The sequence below is a fragment of the Lissotriton vulgaris genome, chromosome 3_1 (genome assembly GCF_964263255.1).
Source record: "Lissotriton vulgaris chromosome 3_1, aLisVul1.2, whole genome shotgun sequence".
NCBI lineage: Eukaryota > Metazoa > Chordata > Amphibia > Caudata > Salamandridae > Lissotriton > Lissotriton vulgaris.
Window position 1 is genome coordinate 1,052,121,331 of NC_141689.1, and position 23,038 is coordinate 1,052,144,368.

General features: G+C 45.4%; 1 protein-coding gene across 1 annotated transcript in view; it reads right to left on the reverse strand.

Moving 5' to 3' along the window:
• Positions 1-23,038, reverse strand: part of CNTLN (centlein) — a 1,560,264-nt gene that overhangs the window by 614,090 nt on the left and 923,136 nt on the right. The window contains exon 15 of the mRNA XM_086961469.1: positions 22,532-22,623. Coding sequence (XP_086817595.1) covers positions 22,532-22,623 — 92 coding nt within the window. The remainder of the gene's footprint in view (positions 1-22,531; positions 22,624-23,038) is intronic.

Genomic DNA, 23,038 nt, shown 5'->3' on the forward strand with positions numbered 1-23,038 from the left:
CGCAACTGATTGCTTTAGCAACTATGATTATACTGCATGGGGCGCAGGAGATGCCTATTCATTGAGTAAGCGAATATTCCAGCCCGTTGCCAGCCATCGGTCATCTGATAATAAGGAGAACTTCTATAAATTAGTCTCCATAAATTTCCTTCAGTCTATATAGATAGCTGCCTGTTTTATATCAAGCTGCAGCTATGTGCTCTTCTTCGCCTACTCTAAAGATCAGTACTAATTAAGTTTTTTATGGGGGCGAGCCTGGGCATATACAAAGTCCCGGAGACATACAACTTAAGCCAATTTGGAAATGCAATCACCATTACTTATAATTGTGCCTTATGTGGCAAGGGAGAGTAATGACAATGAATTATATAGAGTAATGTGCTCTTTGTCGACTCATGTATGGTTAATGATCAAATGCAAATGGTGGTTTATAACATACACTAGATCGTGATTTATTAAATGATGAACTGCATATTATTGAATACTGGATGAACTGCAATAATATGATTTAGATATATGTTGTAATGTTTACTATGAATGTCGATGTAAGGTGTCATATTGTATTGAGCGGTGGTTTAAACTTTCAATGTTCTGACTAGCAGATGGATGTTATCCTCATGTATAAATTTTCTTGTTTACATAGCTTAGAAATCGATGTTTACATCTATTTCTCTTTTTAAATCATAGTATCTCTTGGGAATACAGCTAATAACCCTCCTGAAGAAGACGGCTGCAATTCTACCTGCCCGTCGAAACGCGTTGAAATTTGGGGGAGAGAATTCATATGACTAGCTAAGGCCTTTTCTGATTGTTTCTGAATATAACCTTATTGAATTCCTCCTCCGTCTGGAATTGTAGGAACGTATATGATGAACTGTGAATATTATATGTTCCATTTATTGTCTGTCTTCCCTTGATTCTGACTATCTTATTTTACTTGGTTTTTAATGATATTTTAATAAATTTGTACATCTGGTAATTTATTTGTTGTTTCAGAAACTGGGTTTTTACTGCACTGCTCTTTAGTTTGTCTGCATTGTCATTTGTTCTTTATGTTGTGTGGATAAGTGTGGCCAAAGGGAATTACTTTTTTGACGAAGATGGCAGCATCTTTAACCTGCCCTGCTGAATGAATAGGCTCAAGAGGCAAAAAGTTGAGGATGGTTCACAGACCACCATCCTAGATAGGGGCCAAGTAGTAAAAGGAGTATCCACCTAGAAATCTTGTGCACTAAACTTGCTCTGGCTTTAAAATTTCATATACTGTTGTTGAAATTGCCATCCTGGAGAGGCCAAGCCATTGAGCGTGCCATTTTTCTGTTGTATTTGAAGAGTTCCAAGGAGTAGGTGGCCCTTTGACCGAATACCCTCTCACTAGGGTAGGGCATTTTCACGAGCTGGGCATGGGCATCTCTCGAGAAGTCATTGAAGTGCATCAAGCATGGCGGCCCTAAGTGACAGCCATACCCATAAAGCAAGCCACGGTGTCTGCAAAATCTAGACCACACTTCAAGATTTGTTTGGAAGAATCTAAACCATCACTGACCAATCTGAGAAGGGCTTTTTTTATATGAATAGGGAGACTGATGAATCAAGTTTCGCTCATTCCCAAAAGGCCTAGATGTAGGGGCTAAAGGAGCATGTAGCATTCGTTTTGCAGAAAGTAGGTCTCTGGGACTCTCGTGCTAAAAAGGCCGTAGGAATGCATTTAGGGTTAATTTACAAGATGCATATTGAACCACTAGACCTCTGGTGAAAGTGTTAAGACTAAACACATTTCAGATCGTACAATGCAGGCCTTTGTAGAAGGTTGTCTGTAGACTACCAGGCCTGAGAAGGGTTTCACCCAGGCTGCCAATGCAGATGCCAAAATTGCCTTGTAGGGATTTCCAGAGCTTTGGATACTGTTGCAGAGGACTGCAAGATTTCTATCAATATTTTTGATTTGCTCTCTACAGAAGGTAAGGACAGCTCCATTTCTTCTCGACTTTTCATACCATTGAAGTGAAAGGAGTACATGATGTTCCCTTCTGGAGAACCGTCCAAAACAGATGTATCTATATTGCAAGATGGAAGTAATCATCCTCTGTTAGGACATCATTTTTATCAATCATGTCAAGAGCAGAAGAGGTAGAGTTGAAAAGTTCTTTCATATGAACACATTTCTGCACCTTGGGATGGGAGGTAGGCAAAAGTCTCATTATAATAAGATATTCCTTCAAATTCAGGGCAGACCCGGTAAGCCACAGGCATCTGGGAAGATAAAGTCACAAATGAAGCAAATGATGCCTAGGACACTAGTAGCGAAATCTATAATAATAGGTGAGATAGCTCAATTGTCTCCCCCTATGACAAATATATTATCTTAAACAAGATCAGTTTTTGTATTTGTTTTAGTAAAGTTCCCACCCCCACAGAGAGAACACTAAATACTGGTTTTCCTATTTGTTTTTCACTTAAATTGAAAAAAAGTTTTTGATTTTAGATTTGAGCTAATATAATTTGTAGGCCCATTTAAAACGAATGAACAAATAAACATATATATTTACAAAATATACAAACACATATATATACACATCGATCCAAAAGTATATCCTTATTTAAATATTGTAGCCCAATTTTCTTTCCAAAAGGATGCTCGCTATATGTACAGACTCAGCATTCCTCTAAAGTAAGCTCCACCAGACCTAACACAAAGAGTATAAATAGTCCATATCTTTTTAGACCTATATTCAATCCTTTTACTCCTTGTGAATAATGTTTTCCGTACTTTGGCTGGGGTCTTCGTTAAACAAAATGTTGACGCGTTTCAGCCCACATAGTACGGGCCTCATCATGACTCGGGCTAATAAACAATGCCGTTGTTGTCTAAATGCCTTCAAAGGTATATATATCCTCTTTGTAATGGCGCGGCTGTAAAACACTTATTATCCATCATAGGTGGCTGTTGTACCCGCGGCGGTCACTTATTTGAGATCACAGATGGCCGTTCAAAAATCTCTTACTGGAAAGCGCGCTTGCCACTCTCTTTTATGGGACCCTTCGATAGTTGCCCGGGTTTTTATATGTCAAATCCACTCAATGTAGCTTGGAAAAACTCGAATTAATGGGTTGCTTGTTCGCGCGCCATCACGTCTACGAACCGGCTCATGCCGATGGCCATCTGTGATCTCAAATAAGTGACCACTTCAAAGTGTTCTTAGTATGGGGTCAATATTGGCATTGTAAGCAGCGCTGAACATATGGAAGACATTGCCTTGAAAGAAACTGACTTTGTTAAAGGCGCTAGAAATGGAGGCTGTGAAGGATTGATTTTGGAATGCATCAGGGTCAGGACCAGCTGAGTTATCAACACTGAAAGATCGAGCCCAGCCTTGGGGTGTGTCCCAAATGGTAACTGAGCTGTTGTGAAAAGATCCAACATGGCTAGTTTAAATGCTTGACTTGTGCAGGGTCAGCTGATGGAGACGGAAATTCCAGCCCCTTTTTTTAATGTTGAGATTGACTTCAATGTGGAAGAGCCAGGCAAGAGGAACTGTGTCAAGACTGAGAGAGACTCTTTGTTTGAGAAAGAACAGGATGTCTCCTTCCCTTTGTAGAAAAACCTTTTAGGGGAATGGCTTCCTTACATGGAACTTACCTTACGGGGAAGGGGAATGCTTTTGCATATCTCTACAGAATCTGGTCATAGAAAGCTTGGCCTTCCGGTTGATGCTGCTGCTAAGGTACATTAAACAGGAGTTGTATTTCAAGGAGTTGTTTGCGAATCCAAGACATCACATGCAACTGTCATGTGACTACAAAAAGGACATCTTACGGCATCAGATACGGCTATCAAAACCAGACATCTTAGGAGGAGACATTTGACCTAATCACTGTCTGAGGAAGTTTGTTGGTGGAACGCGGAAAAGAGCAGCAGACCCACATTGATGAGGTGTGAAAAAAGATAAAGACACCAGGGCGACCCAACACATTTTTATACTGAGATACTATAACATCGAGGCAAAGCGTGTTAAGCTAAAGTGGCATGATGCCACTTTTGCACTTGGACAGTTATTGCTGTGGAAAAGGTTCTGGATACAGACTAATGCCTGGAGAATATTTTTAAGGTGAGGAATTTGTGGAAGAATGCATCTATCAAAAGAACTAATCATAGCCTAAGGCAAACTAGAGATTTTGTGGTGGCATGCTGTTATCTAGAAAGAATGTCTTAGGAGCTCGTAAAACATTCTTTTTCTCTGAATAAGTTAATCGAATAGAATCAGTCCTCTGAGGAGAATAAGAAGGAGCACGAAACCTTAAAGTAAGTTCCTGTTGAACAATTATTGGGCAAGATGGGTTAGTAACATAAGATATGAGAACTGGGCTTCAGCAACAAAATTATTGTGAAGGCGAACAACTTGCTTAGCTTTCTGGTCGACACTATAACTGAAGGCTCTTCACATCTTCAAAATACTCAGAGATGCCAAACTTGATCTGGAAGATTTTTCCGCATAGACCCTGCATGTAAATAGGGGGCATTGTGCAGCTGTGCGTCGAGCGCGCTCCACCCCAGAAGTGTCAACTAGAGCTGCATATACTTAACACCCAGGCATGCTGACATCAGTTTCTTTATTGACACGGTCAACGCCATTGGACATAAAGCCAAAAACACAATTATTCTTGCTAGTGGGAAGATCTCTACTTTGGAACATTTTTAGATGGAAAAGAGTCCATTGCACAGAACAGGGAGGTAGGAGGGTGGAGAAAAATCTGCGTTTATATGGAGTATCCACTAGAAAAAGACCTAACAAAGGTAAATAACTTGTTCCTCTGAAGGATAATTCTAACTGCAGATTTCTCACCTTTAGAATAGAAACCAAAGCAGTACCTCTCCCAGTGGTGGGTCTGTGGATGAACTCAGACCTAAATGTTCTACAGTAAGGAACAGCCAAAATGCGCTTCCCTTCGGACCTGCCCATCAAGGCAGTAAAGCTTCGAATAGGTGTGCACCGATGCCTACATTGCAGCTTGCCAAATATGCAGTGGCAGTAGCCTTGGTTCTGGTGCTCCTCAATGCTTCTAGAAGCTGCTTCTTTGCCATCCCATAGCAGATCTTAATGCAGAGGCCTATTCACATGGAGAAAGTTCTCCTCTACACTGTTTTGCCTGTCCAGAAAGAAGGTGGTGTAGAGCAGCTGGACAGATAACTCTTGAAGATCACTCATGCAATGAGCTGAAGTTATGCTGGTGTGAAAGACTGTTTTCGGCATCAGAAAATGTAGAGGACAGCTGTGCAATGGAAAGAAGTGCATATTAGAAAAGCTGGGACCAAATTAAGGTCACCCTGTGGCATCACAAAGAGTTTAAGAATAAACATGTGGATTAAACCGTTGAGAAATCGCATCACAACAGATGAATTGAAAAAGGACAGTTGGTCCGTTAAATGCAAAATAGTCGAAAGGGCTGACAGCCAACCTTTAACATTCCCCACAGCAAGTCCTTGCTGGGACAAAGGCAAAACACACAACAAGACATCCACCAGTTTGGCATGCAATGGGTAAGTATTACCGGTGCCATAGCAGGCCACAAACATGTCCCAGAGTCCTGTATACACAGACTTTGTAGAAAGACACCTTGCTGCTAGGACGACATCCTAGCAGCAAGAAGAAGTGGAGAAGTGTGGCTCACTGGGTAGAGCAGGCAGACCCTGAAGCAGAGGTCAGACCCGGGACCAGGGTTCAATTCCTGACGCGGCAGGGTCTTGAGCTCAAATGTCCACGGACTCGATAATTCTCGCTTCGGTGCCTGACCTAATCATGGGTTCACACTCTGCAACTCTGGGCATTAAGCTTGCTTAATCTCCACAACGGCCCCCCTGCGGCGGGATGCCTGGCTTTCACCTTGGGGATGCCCTGTAGGGGCTATCTCACAGGGAAAAGCCAGGACGGGTTCCCAAGGCAAGCGCGGAGATACCCCTTCGGGGGTCGATTCAGGCGCTATATAAGAAAACATAATAATAATAATAATAATACTTTGAAAGAAACAATGAAATTAGTCAATTGCCACAGCTCAATCTCCATATATGGATAGGTAGATTGTGCAGCCTTCGATGCAATGCCTTGACATCCTGATGCAACATAATATCCTCCATGAGCTGCAGCTTCATCAGAGGACAGATGCTCATAGCCAGAAGATTACACTCTTCTTGCCCAATCCAGAGGCACTAGGATGACTTGGGGGAGGGTTGATCCTGATTATCTTCAGAACTCAAGGCAGGAGAGGTAGTGGCAGGAAGGTATACAAGAGTACTGTGCTCCACGCTAGGCAGAATGTGTCTCCAAGTGACAGCCTTCTAGGGAACTGCAGAGGGTAACAATGTAGACACTGCACACACTTGGTGATGACAAAGATTGTGCCTGGGTTCTCCCAACTGCTTGAAGATGCCATGCACCGCCTATGGCCATTCGTGATCTGCTAGGCATCAAAAGCTGAGTTCATCCACCCTAGAGTTCAAAGATCCCTCCAGGTGGTGGAAGATCAGGGAAATGCTTTGACGATTCAGCCGGTCCCAGAGACACAGGGCCTCCTGGCATAGGGTCCACGACCCCGCTCCACCCTCTATTTTGCAGTATCACATTGCAATAGTGTTGTCCATGAGGACTTGAACCAGCCTCCCATTGGTAGACGTGAGGAGGGCTTTAAATGCCAATGCAAATGCCCACACAACTCCAACAGCTTGATATGGAGCTAGATACCACTGGAGACCAGAGCCCTCATGTCCCCTCTCCCAGATGACCTCCACAACCCAGCAGCGATGCATCAGTCACTACCTTCAGCTTTGGATGTGGAGGGACAAGGGTCTGTCGCTGGTCCATATTTGCAGGCTCCTGCATACCTGAATGGAATTGGAAAGGCTCCCTTGTGCTTGGCCCACTGCAAAGCCCATATATGCCACCTCCCATGGTCAACAAACAGGATGCAGAAGACCAACAGGCCAAGAAGCCTCATAACTACCAGGCCAGCATGAATTATTTGGCCACGTCCTGGCCATACTGAAAGGTCTTTGCCAAGTTGGTGCTGATTTCCTGTAGGACTGCTGGCAGAATATCTGCAACCACATCTTATACTGCATTGGAGTACCTACCCAGCAAACAGCTGGTGCTGATTGACCGGTTGGGGATAGCCAATGAAAACATCCTCTTTTGGAATACCTCAATAGTTATTGGCACTATCTGGGAGGTGGCAAGGAAGAATTGGGAGTAATCCTGCTTGTAGATCTCTGAACTAGATGGGTTTCTATAGAGCAGAAACACATCTAGCAAAGTTGATCCTACGTTACTTGGGAATTCTTCATGCTAGATTAACTGGCTAAATGGAAACGCATCATCCAGAAAGTGCAGCCTCAGTTATTGTACTTGCATGATGGCCTTGGGTTCAACTATCAGTGGAATGGCTGTATTTGATGCAAGCTGCAAACATAAAGCATACAGTAACTTAAATCCTGCCAGCCTACCAAGTTTATGCAATGCCAAATTGATACATGCAACTGGATTATTTGATTTTACCAGCTTACTTAGTATATTGCATATCACAGATGATAGTGGCAATTTATCCCCCACATCCTTTACCAAATATCCCAAACCTTTAACCACTTATCTCAAAACTTAAATCTATAACTTCAATCCTACACTCGCAACCTCAAAATCTAAACCCTTAAGCACTAAGCAATAATCCCAAATTCCAATAACCCAAATCCCCACCTCTAAACTCTGAACTCTATGCGCTAAATGCTTGCCCCCATGTCCTCACCACCAGAACACTTATATTCTAGAACTTTAAACCTTAAAGCCAAACCCTCAACCTTTAATTCCATGCTTCAGTATGTTTTGGGTACAACCCCTTTAGGAAGACATCCTTTAAGAAGATTTTTAGAATGAAGTATTGAGAAGTGTTATTTTCATAAGTGATGCTTTATAAGTCGAAGCAATATCCTCTTTGGCTTTTTGGGAAATTGATGATTTAGTTGGTCACTCAGCAATACAATCATCTTGCAATATTATTCTCAGGGATTTCAATCTCTGACATGGCCCTTGGGTGGCCTACTCTTCTATATTTACTGAACACTTTTGTCCTTTGAGCTTTACCAGTTTGTTGAAGCAGTCCCACATCTCTAACCACGGTGTATTTTTGGCACCATTGACCTTAGACCAAGCTAGTGATATTCATTCCTTTATTCAGACAACTATTCCTGGTGTCATTTGTGACTCTCACGTCCATTGTTTTGCCACTTTTTGTGTGGCTCTTGAAGCTCAAGCACATTTGTCGGAGGCAAGGTCTACGACAAATTTTAATTCTTACCCATTTCTTGAGCTTAAAAAGTTCTCTAGCTGCTTCATTTGAGGATGCCATCATGGTGAGGGCACAAGTATGTGTCATTGCAAAAACTTGAACTAATTTGTTTACTGCCTCTATGGCAGCTTAATAGACTTCCATTCTGCAACTTGAGCAGGCCTGGCATTGATATTATTTGGAGGAAGCTTCCAAACCATGATATGACTCAGACAGAAAGGTTTTGATTTTGTCCACACTATGTTTGCCTAAGTCAGGGTGCTGATTTATTGAGGGAACCTTTTAAGACTTCAGGAGTTTTGTCAGTCTTGATGGTTTATGTGGTGCCATCCCACCTACTTAGGCGTTCGGTGATTGTCTTCTATGTTTCTCTCTGAAATGATCAGTCTAATTAAGATTTGCTTTTTCACTGACAATAAGTGTCAAGACGACGAAAAATAGTTAAATGTTGCATACATGTGGACTTATTAAAAGGCTATATGTAGAAAGAACATACAATCAATAGACACCTAAATAAACTAAACCAAATCGACACCTTGACAAATGCTGCATAAGAGACGAGCATGACAAGAGACATAATATTATGGTTAACTAAATTTTATTTATAGACATCTTATTGTGAAAGAAATGAAAGAAAAACATGGAATTATAGAGACTGACTTTCTATGACTTAGCTGAATCATAAAACACGAGAGCTGAGAGGTTTTATTGGGGCGTTTTGAGAGTCATTTCACACCACGTGAGATTTAAAAGAGGCAGGGAAACCAGATACATTACAAAGAGTCCTATTTTAATACATGATTGTGATAACTCTAAAATTTGCAGACAAAAAAGAACATAACAGTGGGACCTACTTGACTCTTTCCACCCCAACATCGCCTTCCTCACAGAAACCTGGATGAATTCCACCTCCGCTCCAAACATCACCACCGCCATCCCAGAGGGCTACAAGATCATCTACAAGGACTGCATCAACAAACCGGGTGGAGGCATCACCAACGTACACAAAAGCACCTTTCGCCTCACCACCCACTCAGACAACCATTCGACCAACATGGAGCAGGTCCACTTCCAGGTCCAGACCAACCAGAACACCACCCTCACCTACAGACCCCGGACCCCATCTACCTATCAACGATTCCATCATCGATTTTATTGCAACCCTCGCTCTCGCCTCAACAGACTACATCCTCTTCAGCGACCTCAACTTTCACCTTGACAACCCCAATGACAAGAATACCTCGTCCCTACTGGAGAACCTCACCACCCTCTGAGTCAAACAGCTGCAAAATACTCAGCAGGACGCACGGTCGACCCCATCTTCAACGCCAACGATATCATCTTTAGCCACACCTCCCAGCTCCTTTGGAATGACCACTGCTGCATCTACTTCTTCACCAAACCTACCGTACACCACCACCTCAACTGCTACCCTCGCAGAAGTTGGAAAAAGGTTATCGAAGAACAGCTCACCACCTCCCTCAGTCAAAACCCACTATCGACATCCACGGACACTAATTCCTCAGCACGCAACCTCCCATAGTGGATCTCCAACTGCGCCGACACACTGGCTCCCCTCAAGAAAGCCCCAGGCAAGCGACACTCCAAGAAAGCCAGCAGGGGAGGAGGACCTACGCCAGCAAACAAGATGGCCGCGTAAGCTCCCGGCTCCGCCGACCTCCGACTCCTGCCAGAAGATCCTGTTATTTATCCTGTTTTTGCGTCCTGCCTCCGTGTGTATGAACCGGACTGGAGCTTAACGGTGCAATCCCGAGATTTCTACCAGTTTGGTAGACAAAGATACGTCGTGTGGCAGTTTGCGGCCCAGACCAGCCTGAAAGCTGGGGTCTCGAGTACTGGCCCTGCCGGGTTTCAGTTGAACAACATCGGCTGTAGTTGTGTAACAGGGTCTGGTCTACCAAGGTGGAATTTCTTTTCTTGGACCGAAGTTGACGATGGTTGGCGGAATTGGTGAATATTAAAGGAGGGGTGACAACGCACAATTGGAGCGGCGGACGGAGGTCCCTGGCCCGGTGCCCGGTTAGGGCCCCGCCGGTGTTCGCTGGGTTGGGATCTCCGCCGGCGGTGGCTGAGTTCGGATTGTTATTGTGCCCAACGATAAGTCCCCCTCTGAAGTCGTCCGTTCCGCATCCACCTATTCCCCCCGGTAGACCGGGCTCTCTGGAGACGCGAATATGACCGAAACTGAGCGAGATGTTGTGGAGCGGACTGAGAGTGATCCGTCACTACGAACCGTGTTGGCAGCCATAGGGTCACTTCATGTTTGCATTGAAGCCCGCATCCATAAAATGATAGTGTTTTTGTCTGGAACCGGGCGGATGGGGCCGGACCCTGGTCCACTACAATAAACAAAACGACTTGAGATACCCAAGATGGCCACTTCGATGGAGGAAGCAGACCCCGTACCCTGTGAGCTGTTGAAGCCTTTGACCAGTGTTTTGGGTGCTGAGAGCAAGCTCAATGCCACAATTAGATTGTCAGGCCTACGATCGTTGCCGACTATGGATGGACTACCTGATGGACTACCTGATGCTCCCTTTCCGGAGACTTTTGATGGGAAATGTTGTTGGTTTGAAACTGCATCACTCCCCTATACATCGGCGCCGCTAAGATGGCGGACAAAACAACTTTGGGAATCCATGACGGTGTGGGGAGTCTTTGGACTTAGCGGAGTTCTCAACACTTTCATCTCTCTGCTTCGTCTCGGATTGAACTTTGCTACAGCTTTGTTGTGCATTGAGTATCCTGCGGAAGCAACAGTTTGTCCGGAAGGGGCGCACATGTTTGATCGGAAGGGTCAAGGATGAGACTGTGTGATTGAGTTTGCCATCGGGTATTACTGGACACAGGGTTTGCAACCACGATGCGTTCGGGAGGTTGGGCTGTGTTTGGAGTTTCCCCTGTTGCGCTACGTATTTGCAGCTTAATAGATTGAGACCTTGGCTTTGCGAGGGGGTGCGGAGACCGGGGGCGTGTATGAAGATGCCCTCCTCCATTTTCTACTTTTAGTATTTAGTTAGTTGGGGTGACAGGCACACTGCTAGTTGGGGTTAGGCGATAGCCATATGCAGGGGTGCAGGGTGGGGGGATGGGTTTATTGTTTTGTCTTCTTTTTTGTTTTTATGGTTTCTTTTTCTTCACACTCTCTTTCACTTTCCTTTTACAAGTATAGTTGGTGGAACATCCTGACTTTGTTGGTATTCCAGTATCTGGTGCTCATGCTTCTCCTATTATCCTGATTTTATAGGTGGGCAGACTCTGAGAGCTTGCGCTTAATGTGAATTGTATATTGTACTGTGGCACATCCTGTTTCTCATACATTGGCGTAGGCGTCTCAGTCGTTTCTTCACTGCTTAGTATCCATCCTGTATCAACATCGGTCCGCCTTCTTATTATGTCTGAATGTATGGCACCTGATATGTCTATTACTTTCTTTGTTTTGAAACGAATAAAAAGATTTACAAAAAAAAAAAAAAGCCAGCAGGTGTTCTCCCACCCTTCATGAGTGCAGACGCACCTGTAGACGACTCAAGAAGAGATGGAGGAACAGCAAGACCCCGGAAGAGCACTTAGCCTTCAAAACCGCTGTCACTGAACACCATCACCTCACTAGAACAACAAAGAAAGTGGTTATACAAGAAAGGATCAACACAAACGCACTCAATAGCAAATAACTCTTCGCCGTGGTCAAAGAATTTGCAAATTTCAGCGCAGATCAGCAGAAGTCGCACCCTCCCAAGACCTCTGCAACAACCTCAGCACCTTCTTCCACCGCAAGCTTTGGAGATTTACGACACCTTCGATACCCAAGACCTTCTCACCCCACCCGCAACCACCGGACCGCAGCAGACCCTGCTCAGAAGGACTCTCCTCACCGCTGATGACACCCTTAAGATCAAAAAGATCATCCACTCCGAAGCACCCGCAAATCCCTGCCTGCACCACATCTTCAACAGAGCAGGCACCCTCCATTGACCCAGAATTCTGCCGCACCATCAACTGCTCCATAACTCCACCACCTTCCCGGAAGACTGGAAACATGCAGAGATCCATGCCATGCTAAAGAAACCCTCTGCTGACACGACGGACCTCAAGAAATTCAGACTCATCTCTATGTTCCCCTTTTCAGTCAAGGTCATTGAAAAGGCCATCAACGCCCAACTTTTCGGGTTCATTGATGCAAATTGCATCCTGAACTCTCTCAATCCGGCTTCCAAAGCAACCACAGATCCGAGGCCGCCCTCCTCGCTGCCACAGATGACATCTGCACCCTCCTCGACCAAGGCAAAACTGCAGCCCTTATCCTCCTGGACCTCTCGGCCGCCTTCGATACCGTCTCCCACCGCACCCTATGCACAAGACTCCACGACACCAGCATCCATGAAAAAGCCCAGGAATGGATTTGCTCCTTCCTCACCAGCCGAGTCAGACCACCACCATTCGTTCCACTCTGAACCCACAGAGATCAGCTGGGGAGTGCCTCCCTCAGCCCCTTCTCTTCAACATCTACATGGCCCTGCTTGCAGCCATCATCAGGAACAATGGGCTCAATGTCATCTTCTACGCTGACGACACCCAGCTGATACTCTCCCTCACCAACGAACCCACAGTCACCAAGAACAACTGCCACAATGAGATGAAGGCTGTCACCACCTGAAACAAGGACAGATGCCTCAAGCTCAACTTAGCGAAGACAGAATTCCTCACCCTGGGCTCCACCTCCTCTGCCTGGGACGACTTATGGTGGCCAGCAGCACTTGGAACCCCAACCCACACCCACAGACCACGCACTAAACCTCAGTATCATCCGGGACTCCTCACTCACCGTGAACCGTCAGATCAATGCCGTCTTATTATCCTGCTTCCACACACTATGCCTGCTCCGAAAGATCTTCAGGTGAATCCCCACTGAGTCCAGAAAGACAGTCACACATGCACCCATCAGCAGCAGACTCGACTACGGAAACACACTATGTCAGCATCACCCAGAAACTCCTCATGAAACTGCAGAACATTCACAATGCGTCCGCCAGACTCACCCTCAACATCCCCCACTGCACCCACATTACCGGTCAAAGAGTAGACAAGAGCTGGATAAAAGATATGGAGGCATGGGTCCCTGAGAAGAATAAGAGAAATAGTCCAAAAAGGGAACCTATGCTGAGACCATATCACAACTTATAAACTTGGAACCTCTCCATGGAAAACAATGTTTAAAATCTCTATCCAAAAGGTTTGTAATTGCATGCATTCCCACCATATGTGGAGCGTTAAGCCTTCTCTTTCGCTACATCTGCAGCCCAGGCCAGAGGTGGAAGGATAGACCTCTTGTCATTTTTGCACTTAAAATAGCATGCACCATCGATTGCTACAGTCTGACTCTTTATTGTTGAATACTTGGAAAGCTCTTTGGTATGCCATCCTAGATTTTCCTCCTAGCATCCTCAGTATAATTTTCCCGTATAACAAGCCCCTTAAGTCTGGTAGCCCCATCTATGCTTACTCTGTATATAATTGTTTTTTTAAATTTTTTTATTTTTATTAAGAAAAAAAGGAACGAACAATACACAAGGCAATGGTACAATATGCACGGACATGTGTTCATACAGGAAGGAATTCTGAGTGCAATGTTATTCAGCATATAAGTACTACAGAGAGTCGGGGGTCAGCGGGGACGCCGGTCGATAGTAACAAAGTGAGGAATACATGGAATGTCAGATCAGGGGGAAAGGGAGACATCTAGGCTCTCAACGAAAGGGGGCGTACATATGTTTCCACGATAGGCATTCCACTGGTTCCAGATTTTATTCCATTTCCTAGGTCTACCCCTAGCCACATATACAGTCTTTTCTCTAAACATGCACCAATCCATATTTTCCTTCCATACCGATACCGTGGGCGGCCGCCGGGAAACCCAAAACTGTGCGATGTCTCTCTTGGCAATCATGTTCCCAAGGGTCACCCACTGGGTCTGAGCAACATTATAATCATTCGGTTCCCACACATTCAACAGGCAGCGCCTGGTTTCAGGCAATAACACAACTCCAGTGACCGTCTCCATCACTGCATGCACACGGTTGCAGAATGCAACCACCTCCGGGCACTCCCAAATTATATGAAGGAAGGTTCCAACCATTCCACAGCCACGTTTACATGACCCATTGGTGGAATAACCCATACGAACCAAGCGTGGACCAGTAACATACACACAATGGAGGATTTTAAGTTGAACAAGGCGGAGACGGGCAGGAATAGCCACCTCCTTGGGAGAAGTTAACGCGGATTGCCAATCCTCATTGTCCAGTTCCAAACCATCTCCAGTCCAGACTTCCCTAAGACGTACAAGTAGATCCGCCCGATTGTTGATCAACTTCTTGTATATTAATGAAATCGTGCTATCGGGCACATGACCATCAATCACACGATCCTCGAGCGGGGAGGACTCAGGGATATCGACGCCAACAGTGAAAACCGAGGTCAAAGCGTGGCGAACCTGTGCGTATCTGAAAAACTCCCTGTCGCTCAACTCGTATTCCGTCTTTAATGCCTCAAAGGTCTTAATTTTGCCCTTGGCCCAGAGGTCGCCCACCCTGCTAATACCAATCATGTCCCATTTCTCAAAACCTTTCGTTTTCCAGTGACATCCCAATCTTTCAGACGCATACAAAGGAGTTGCACGGGTCAGTCGATCTCTCCAACCCAAAGCCACATTCGCATCATGCCAGACTCGTACAGCGAGCTTGGTAGGTCCAGTTAATTTCCTCCCTGCTACCTTAGAATAGAGCGCCCTATTATAGTTCCCTTCCGGTAACAGGTACTTGTCCATCTCGAATGCCGGGTTTGGACCAGGTGCGTACGTTGCGTGGTTAATCGCACTCAACTGAGAGGCCCAATAATATCGCCTGATATCCGGAAGCGCTATACCTTCGTCGAACCAGGGGAGCGTTAGCTTAGCAAGTCCGTCCCAAACTAGCCGCTTCTGTAAGCTCTCCACCTCTCGAAAATAGCTCGCCGGAATAATATCGAACATATTCTGGAGCGCGTACAAAAATCGTGGCAGGGACATCATTTTAAAAAGCGCAGCACGCCCGAGCGGTGACAATGGTAGCCTACGCCAGGGCATAACGTCGAGTTTCAGCCTCTGAAGAGGGGGAAGCAGATTGAGATCGTAGCGGACGGCGGGGTCCAAAGATATGAAGATCCCCAAGTATTTGAATCCCGTCTGCGAGACCGGGATAGAAAATCTACGAGGCAGAGGAGGGAGACCACCCGAAAGCACATAAACACAGGATTTAGTCCAAGTAATGACTAAACCTGAGTTCTTTCCGAACGAAGTAAGTAGGTCAAACAACACGTTAAACGATTTTCGGGGGGATGTGAGCTACAACAAGATATCGTCTGCATAAAGCTATACTCGATCCTCAAAATCCGGGGTCCACTGGATACCCTTTATCGAAGGCTCCCACCGCAGCCAGTGGTTCCAGAGCGAGGGCAAAAAGTAGAGGGGACAACAGGCAGCCCTGCTGTGTACCCCTCCCAAGGGTAAAAGAGTCCGATACTCGGCCATTAACGACCACCTGAGCCAGCAGTTTCTCATACAAAAGTTTCACCCACCCAATGAACCCGGAACCAAAACCAAATTTCTCGAGGGCAGCCCAGAGATACGGTCATTCTATTGTGTCAAAGGCCATTGTGGCGTCTAAGGAAGCCAAAATGGCCTGCTCATGAAGAGACGCCGCCCTCGCGAGGACGCCATATAAGCGCCGCAGGTTAAGTGCAGTGTTGTGATGCAGGATAAAACCAGACTGATCCGGGTGGATCAGGTCACTAATTACCTTGATCAGTCTGTTAGCTAACAATTTGGCTAGAATTTTGGGTTCGACATTTAACAGCGAGATGGGCCTATATGAAGCACAGCGATCCCGCGGCTTCCCCTCCTTGTGGATAACCACGATCGTAGCGAGAAGCTGATCGCGAGGAAGGGAGCCAAGATCTCGCAACTCCAGGAACATACGGTGCCATTTTATCAGGACGCAGTTTGTATAGTTCAATGGGCAGACCATTGGGACCCATAGCCTTGCCAGAGCAAACGGAACGAATGGCAATAGCAATCTCGTCCGCCGAGAGTGGAGCATCCATTAAGTCTCTGTCGACCTCCGATAGGCGCGGCAATGCAATGTCGTGCAACAACAGATGAGAATCTTCCTCTGCCCTATCAGAGACCGGAGTGTACACCGTTCGAAAGTATTCTACAAAACACTCAACAATCTCAGCCGGATCTGTCACACACACACTCCATCAAGTTTCTTAATCACGGGGACCACACGACTCACCCTTTCTTTCTTATCGAGCCACGCGATCAATTTACCAGCCTTGTCCCTAACATCATACAATCTGCCTTGTGGCTCTCTTTTCATTATTTTGGCAGCATCAGTCACCAGGGCTCTGTAATCTAGTTGCTTCAGGCCGAGGGAGTGTAGTTTAGCACGAGTCACGCCAGCCTCAAGGTCACTCTCTAGCTCGGCTATCTCTGTCTCAAGACGAACAGTTCCTTCATATTTAGTTTTCTTAGCCCCAGCAATTAGCGACAGAGCCTGTCCACGAATAACCATCTTGAAGGCTTCCCACAATGACACAGATGAGGACACAGACCCCACATTTTCAAAAAAATAGTGATCAAGAGACTTTATCAAATCAGCGCGGGTCTTGGGATTGCGAAAATACCAAGGGTTTATGGGAGTGACCCGTCCTTCGCCACACACTTTAGTATCCATGCAGAGCCACAAAGGGGAATGGTCTGATATGCCCCGGGCAAGGTGTCTAATTTCTCTAATAGAGGGGGATTGCACCGCCGGCATCAGGACGTAGTCCAGTCCGGAGAGACTGCTTTGGGCCCCAGAATGGAAAGTGTATTGCGTCTGCTCGGGATGCATCAACCTCCAGTCTACCAGACCAAAAGTCTCCAAAAACCCACTCAGCCATGATTGAGACTTGGTAAGGTCTCTGGGGGGGTAGCGATCTACACTGCCAGAGACAACCGAATTGAAGTCTCCAACCATAACCAGGATACCATCAGGAAGCCCCAGCACTACACGGCCAATATCAGCAACAGTAGAGGTCTGTAGAACCGGCGGGACGTATACGGTAATCAGTGAAACAGTCCTTCCCTCCCATCTGCCAGTGAGGGCGGTGTAGCGCCCCCTATCGTCAAGGATTACATTGTCTATTTCCAAAGGGAGAGAGGACCGGACAAGGATGCCCACGCCCCTAGAACCAGAAGTAAATCCCGAGTGTGCAACAAGACGATACCCCCGCCTGTTCATGGCGTGGCACGTATTCCCAATCAAATGTGTTTCCTGTAGGAGAACGACATCGGGGGAGAGGCGACGCAGGAATTGTAGCGCCACTGCCCGTTTTATTCTATCACCCAACCCATTGACATTCCAAGACATTAGCCTCAACCCACTACACCCCATCCCGGCAAGGAATGCAGAATCCACCCCACAAAGAACACAATGACCGGATCAAAGAAGAGAACAATACGTTGCCTTGAGAGAAAATAACAAACACACAAACTCCCCCCACCACCCCCCAACTTGAACCCGTTGCAACACCCCCTACCCTGCACCCCTGTGTTAGACTCAGAAGCCACCCCAACTTGCAGTGTGCCTGTCGCCCTGACATTAAACTAATCTACAAAAAGAAACCCGGAGGAGGAAAGAGTCTCGACCCCCCCGCCACCCTCGGGCATACAACAATAAAACACAATAGTATTAGAATCATCGAACCCAGCTGTATGAAAAGGCAAATGTTCGGAAGTCGGGAACCACAGTGTCACTCTTGTTCCGGCGCACCACCCTCGGCACCACCAGGGTGCTCGATTCGATCGTTTCGCGTAGGTAGAGAATCCAGCCAGTCACTAACACCTTCAGGACGGTCAAAGAAAAACGTCCGGTCCTCGTATTCAACACAAAGCCTGGTTGGAAATAGCATAGCATATTTCAGGCCCACGTCTCGCAGTTTTCGCTTCACTCCCTGAAAACCCATCCTTTGCCTTTGAACAAGCTGGGTGAAGTCCGGGTAAAAGCTCACTGTTGTGTTTTCGAACTTTACCGGGCCGCTCACCCTCGAAGGCCTGCAGGATAGCGTCTCTATCTCTGAAATGGAAAAGCCTGGCAATAATAGGCCTTGGAGGGGCACCCGGCCTCGGTTTCCCACCCGGCACACGATGGGCACGCTCCACGGTGAAAAATTTGCTCAGACCTATAGGGGCAAGGTGATTTAGGACGAGGTCTTCCATCAGGAGATCCGTTGCAGGATTTTCGGGGTTTTCAGGGACACCAATGATGCGTATGTGGTTACGTCGGGCCCTGTTTTCAAAGTCCTCCAGTCGGTGAGACATGAGGTCATTGGAGGAGCAGATTGCCGATTTCAGCCTGTAGATCTGACTCATCGGTCGTGAGGCTAGAGGTCTTTAAATCCAGCGACTTGACCCTTTCATTGGTCTTAGACAAGTCGGCTCTGATCAGGGTAACATCGATGGCCACCGTGTGGATTTTAAGAGCGAGAGCTTCATATTGCTGGCCGATGGTAGCCTTCATGTTGGCAATGGCGCCCATGACATCCTGGAGAGACAGTTCGGTCAGCGCAGCCGGGTCCTCCTTGGCTTCTTCCGAAGTACGGCTGGTGCCACCGGGGGACCCTTTAGGATGGGTATAGCGGTCCATGATGTTAGTTTGGATCGGTCCCCCGCGTAGGGGCGTCTTGGTTTTCCGCTTCTCGTTGTCGGCCCTGTTAGCCATCTTGGAAAATGTGCCCCGGAGGGGCCCTTGAGACCTGGTGAAAATGGCCTTTCGCGGGCAAATCATCAGAGTCTACTAAAGTGGGCTCAAGTGGCAGAGGTGACAACGTAGCTCGATACAGAAGCGCTCACGACCACGATGAAGAGGCAGAGCCAGGCTGGACCTCGGACAAACCGGAACCGTCTTGCGATCTGATAGTGCCAGGACCCAAAAACAGAAACTGAGAGTTGGTTCAAGGCTACTGGGGGGGAGCCCCTCAGCCGCTGTTGTTCAACTACGTCCCGGCGTCCTAGCTTGCCAAGCCCCCAGCTTCACCATGGGGTGGGCCTCAAAAGTTAAGATCAACGTAGCTGCGGTTCCCAAAGTCCAAATACATTTTCAAAAGAGCAAAAGCATCAGCAGAGGTTCATCTCCAATAACCCGTCTTCAGAATCAGGATAATTTCAGGATATGTGCGAAGGGCGGCAAGGGTATCGGGAGCCCTGTGCTCATGCGGCCATCTCGGATGCTCGCGTAGCTCCAACTGTATATAATTTAGAATTGAATATAAATGTTATATCAGTTCTTTGTTCTTCTCATACTCCCAAATCATTTTTAGGGTGGTTTTCAACTTCCTTGTTAGGTTGTTAGATAATCCCGGGACAGATTTGAGCATATCTGAGCCTATCATATTCCGTGACTTTAAAATCTATTTTAAATTCGGTAACCGTTTGATTCTGGCCTTCAACAAGCATTCATGTTAAGTGTGACACTCCCATTTCTCCATCTAACAACATTTTCCCCTTTCATTCCATTCTTGAACATAGATTAGGGCTACCTCAGGGATATGTGCGCCTCCAAGAAAGATTTTTTTTTAAATGCTGCACCTGCTTTGTCATTTGTATTTATTTTCAAACTGTCATTTTTCCACTTGAAATATACTTTCACTTCTAGGGATAGCATTCTTCACAGTCCCTTGCTCTTTTTTCTGCCTCCTCCAGTATTGCTTTTTGAGGGATGGTAGCTCTATCTCTTCGACACCTTTAACATGACTCCCTTCATGTTTATTCTACTGTGTGGCTTCTCCTCCATGCTAGCTCAACCTCTTGTACTGGTGCGCTTCTTCCATGTACCTCCTATGCCTTTCCTGTGTTCTTGCCATGGTGAGTTGTGTGCCTGTCCCTCTGCAATGTTTCTCTTTCATTGTCTTGTTCTCCTCTCATGGCTGCCGTTTCACCATGCTTCTGCCTTCATCTCCTCTTCCCTGGGCTGTGGCAAGCAGCAGTGCTTCCTGCAACAACCTGAAAGTTGTTTACGCTGTTATTCATCATTTGGTTCTTTTTTTGTGAAAAACATTATTTCTTATGTAGTCATTCCGTCAGTGAAGTTAGTTTAAGTACAGGTTCGCTTAAATCATGCACATGTGTCTGGAACAGATCAAACAGGCTTCAGACTTGCTCTCAACTCCAAATAAAATATTCAGCTTTTTCTCAGGGAGCAGAAGGCATTTCTTTCTAGACAATGTAAACCATTCTAAGCATGAAAAAAGCATTACTGTCCAAATGTCTGTCTGAAAAGACTACACCACAGCAGAGGTTCTATAAGGCCAGCTGGCCAAAAAGAGGTTTAGCTACTAAAAACGTAAAGATATCTGCAGGAGGACTTTGGAATAGTAAATCTGTCTCGGAATGCAGGTCTCGGAAACAATTTCTCTTCCTCATCTAAATTCCCCTTACAGTCCCTTTGGCAAAAGGAGAGTCATCAGAAATGGTCTAATTATGGGAAGCCAGTGTCAAGTATGACACGTATTTGCAATGCAATAATAGGTCTTGCATTTAAGCTATTGGCATTATAAATGACAATGCCTTTTTAATTTATCTGTTTTGATGATTAACACATAAATAAAAGGCATTGTCATCATGTACAATGCCAATTGCTCAAACTCTTGTAAATGCGAGACCTACTGCATTTCAAAGAAGCGGTTAATATTGTACCCGGCTGGTTAGAAAGTCAAAGCATGAATGGCGAGCAGAATGTTGCAGGAACAAATGTCATGCCTTCAGTAGGAGAAACTCATTAAAGAAAATAATGCTTACAGACTAAATAACACACACTGTGTAACAACCGAAGAAAAAGGGCCAGTCCTCACAGGAGGTTACAAATGGAGACAATGCGTTACTAAGGAGAGACTAAGACGCCTATTGACGAATCAGAAGCCAGCATTTACGAAGGACAATGACAAATATGGGCGGAGAGTGGGCGGGGCTTCAATCCATACTCTGATACAGCATGCCTTGCAGAGCAGCGCAAGTGCTACCCAGGCTCGACCTAATAAATGGGGAAAGGTCAAAAGGTGCATTCAAAGAAATCCCTGGAACCTCAGCAGCCATACAGCACTTTGGCATCCACCTACTTAGACTTCTCTAGAGGATGGGACACACTGAAAAGTTCCAAATTCTCAACAAACACAATATAAGCGCTATAACGTATTACAAATAAAAAAGTGATTTTAAAGAAAAAAGTGACAAGATACTTTAAAACAAAACCTACAAACAGGAAAAAAGCCAATTACTTTGTATTAGTGTTAATTTGAAAAAAAATATGATTTCCAAGGGACACTTCCAGGACTCTGTGACCATTATGTACTGGAAACAAAACACTTACATTTGTATAAAGGGACATTACAGCTTTAAATTACATGTACAATGTTAAGGACCGGAAAAAAACTAAACTTTACAATTCCAGGAGAAGGTATACAGCCAAACGCTAGGAAGAGAAGATTGATATTATGGCATATATTATGCTAGCGTAGGAATCACCCCTCAAAGCACCAGCAAACGTTTTCAGCACATGTGAATACCCACATCCTAACGAAACCATATATAAAATGCAAACTACGTTCTAGTACAAGTGACCTCTTCAACAGAACGTTTTAATTCATAAAGATTCAAAACATGCGTGTCATGGCATTGTGGTCACCCATAGGACATGCACCTACATTACTATTATTTTCTGTTGATTTTGAACTGTATGACAATGCAGACATTGTTAAAAAGCCCTCTGACGTACATGAAGTGACGCCCAAATAGTTAAACGTCCTTTATTTAAAAAAATAAAATAAAAAAAACAGTAAAGAATGGTGCAGTGTTTACAATTTTACCTCATTCCTAAGCATGGAAGCCTTGGTTTAGTTACATTTGAAAGTGTTTTGCACATCAACCCAATTGAAGAAGCCCCAAACACTAACTTTGCATTCGGTTTTAAAGAGCTTTGAATGTTCTTACCACAAAGACAAATTATAGCCCTAACACATCCCTATAGATCTCAACAACTGGAAATTTCACTCTGTAAAATAGAATTTTGCTGGAACTCGCACGGCACCGTTGACATGAAAGTACCTTCTGTAATGTCTGATCCAAGGTTTCCTTCACGCTCTTCTTTGGAGTACTGTTCCTGACCCCATCATCTTCGCCAAGTCTGAAGATTAGCTCTGCCCGGGAACAAATAAGATATTATGACACCTCTTATCCTACTGAAACAATGCTTATGTCAGTCGTAAGAAAACCCGCATTCCTCTCTGCCAATTATGAATAATTCCGTCTATTTTCCTGTCAGGCCTTTGGTCAGTCTCTGAACAGTGACCTCTTTTCAAAGTCTTGTGTCACATAATTACCAAATCTTTGTAGTATCACAGTGGGGCTTTTCTCACAATGCAAGCTTTTCAAAGTTACAATAGATGTGCAGGTTAAAGATACTGTACTTTCATTCCCGTTTTTTCATTCTTTTATAGACCATTCCATCTTTGCCTCAAAAGCAGAAATCATTGCCTTTTCATCTACAGTCACTTGCAGTTTTGTTCTCTGGGTCTCCCCCCCTGCCAGGAGGATCAGAGTGATTGGTGAACA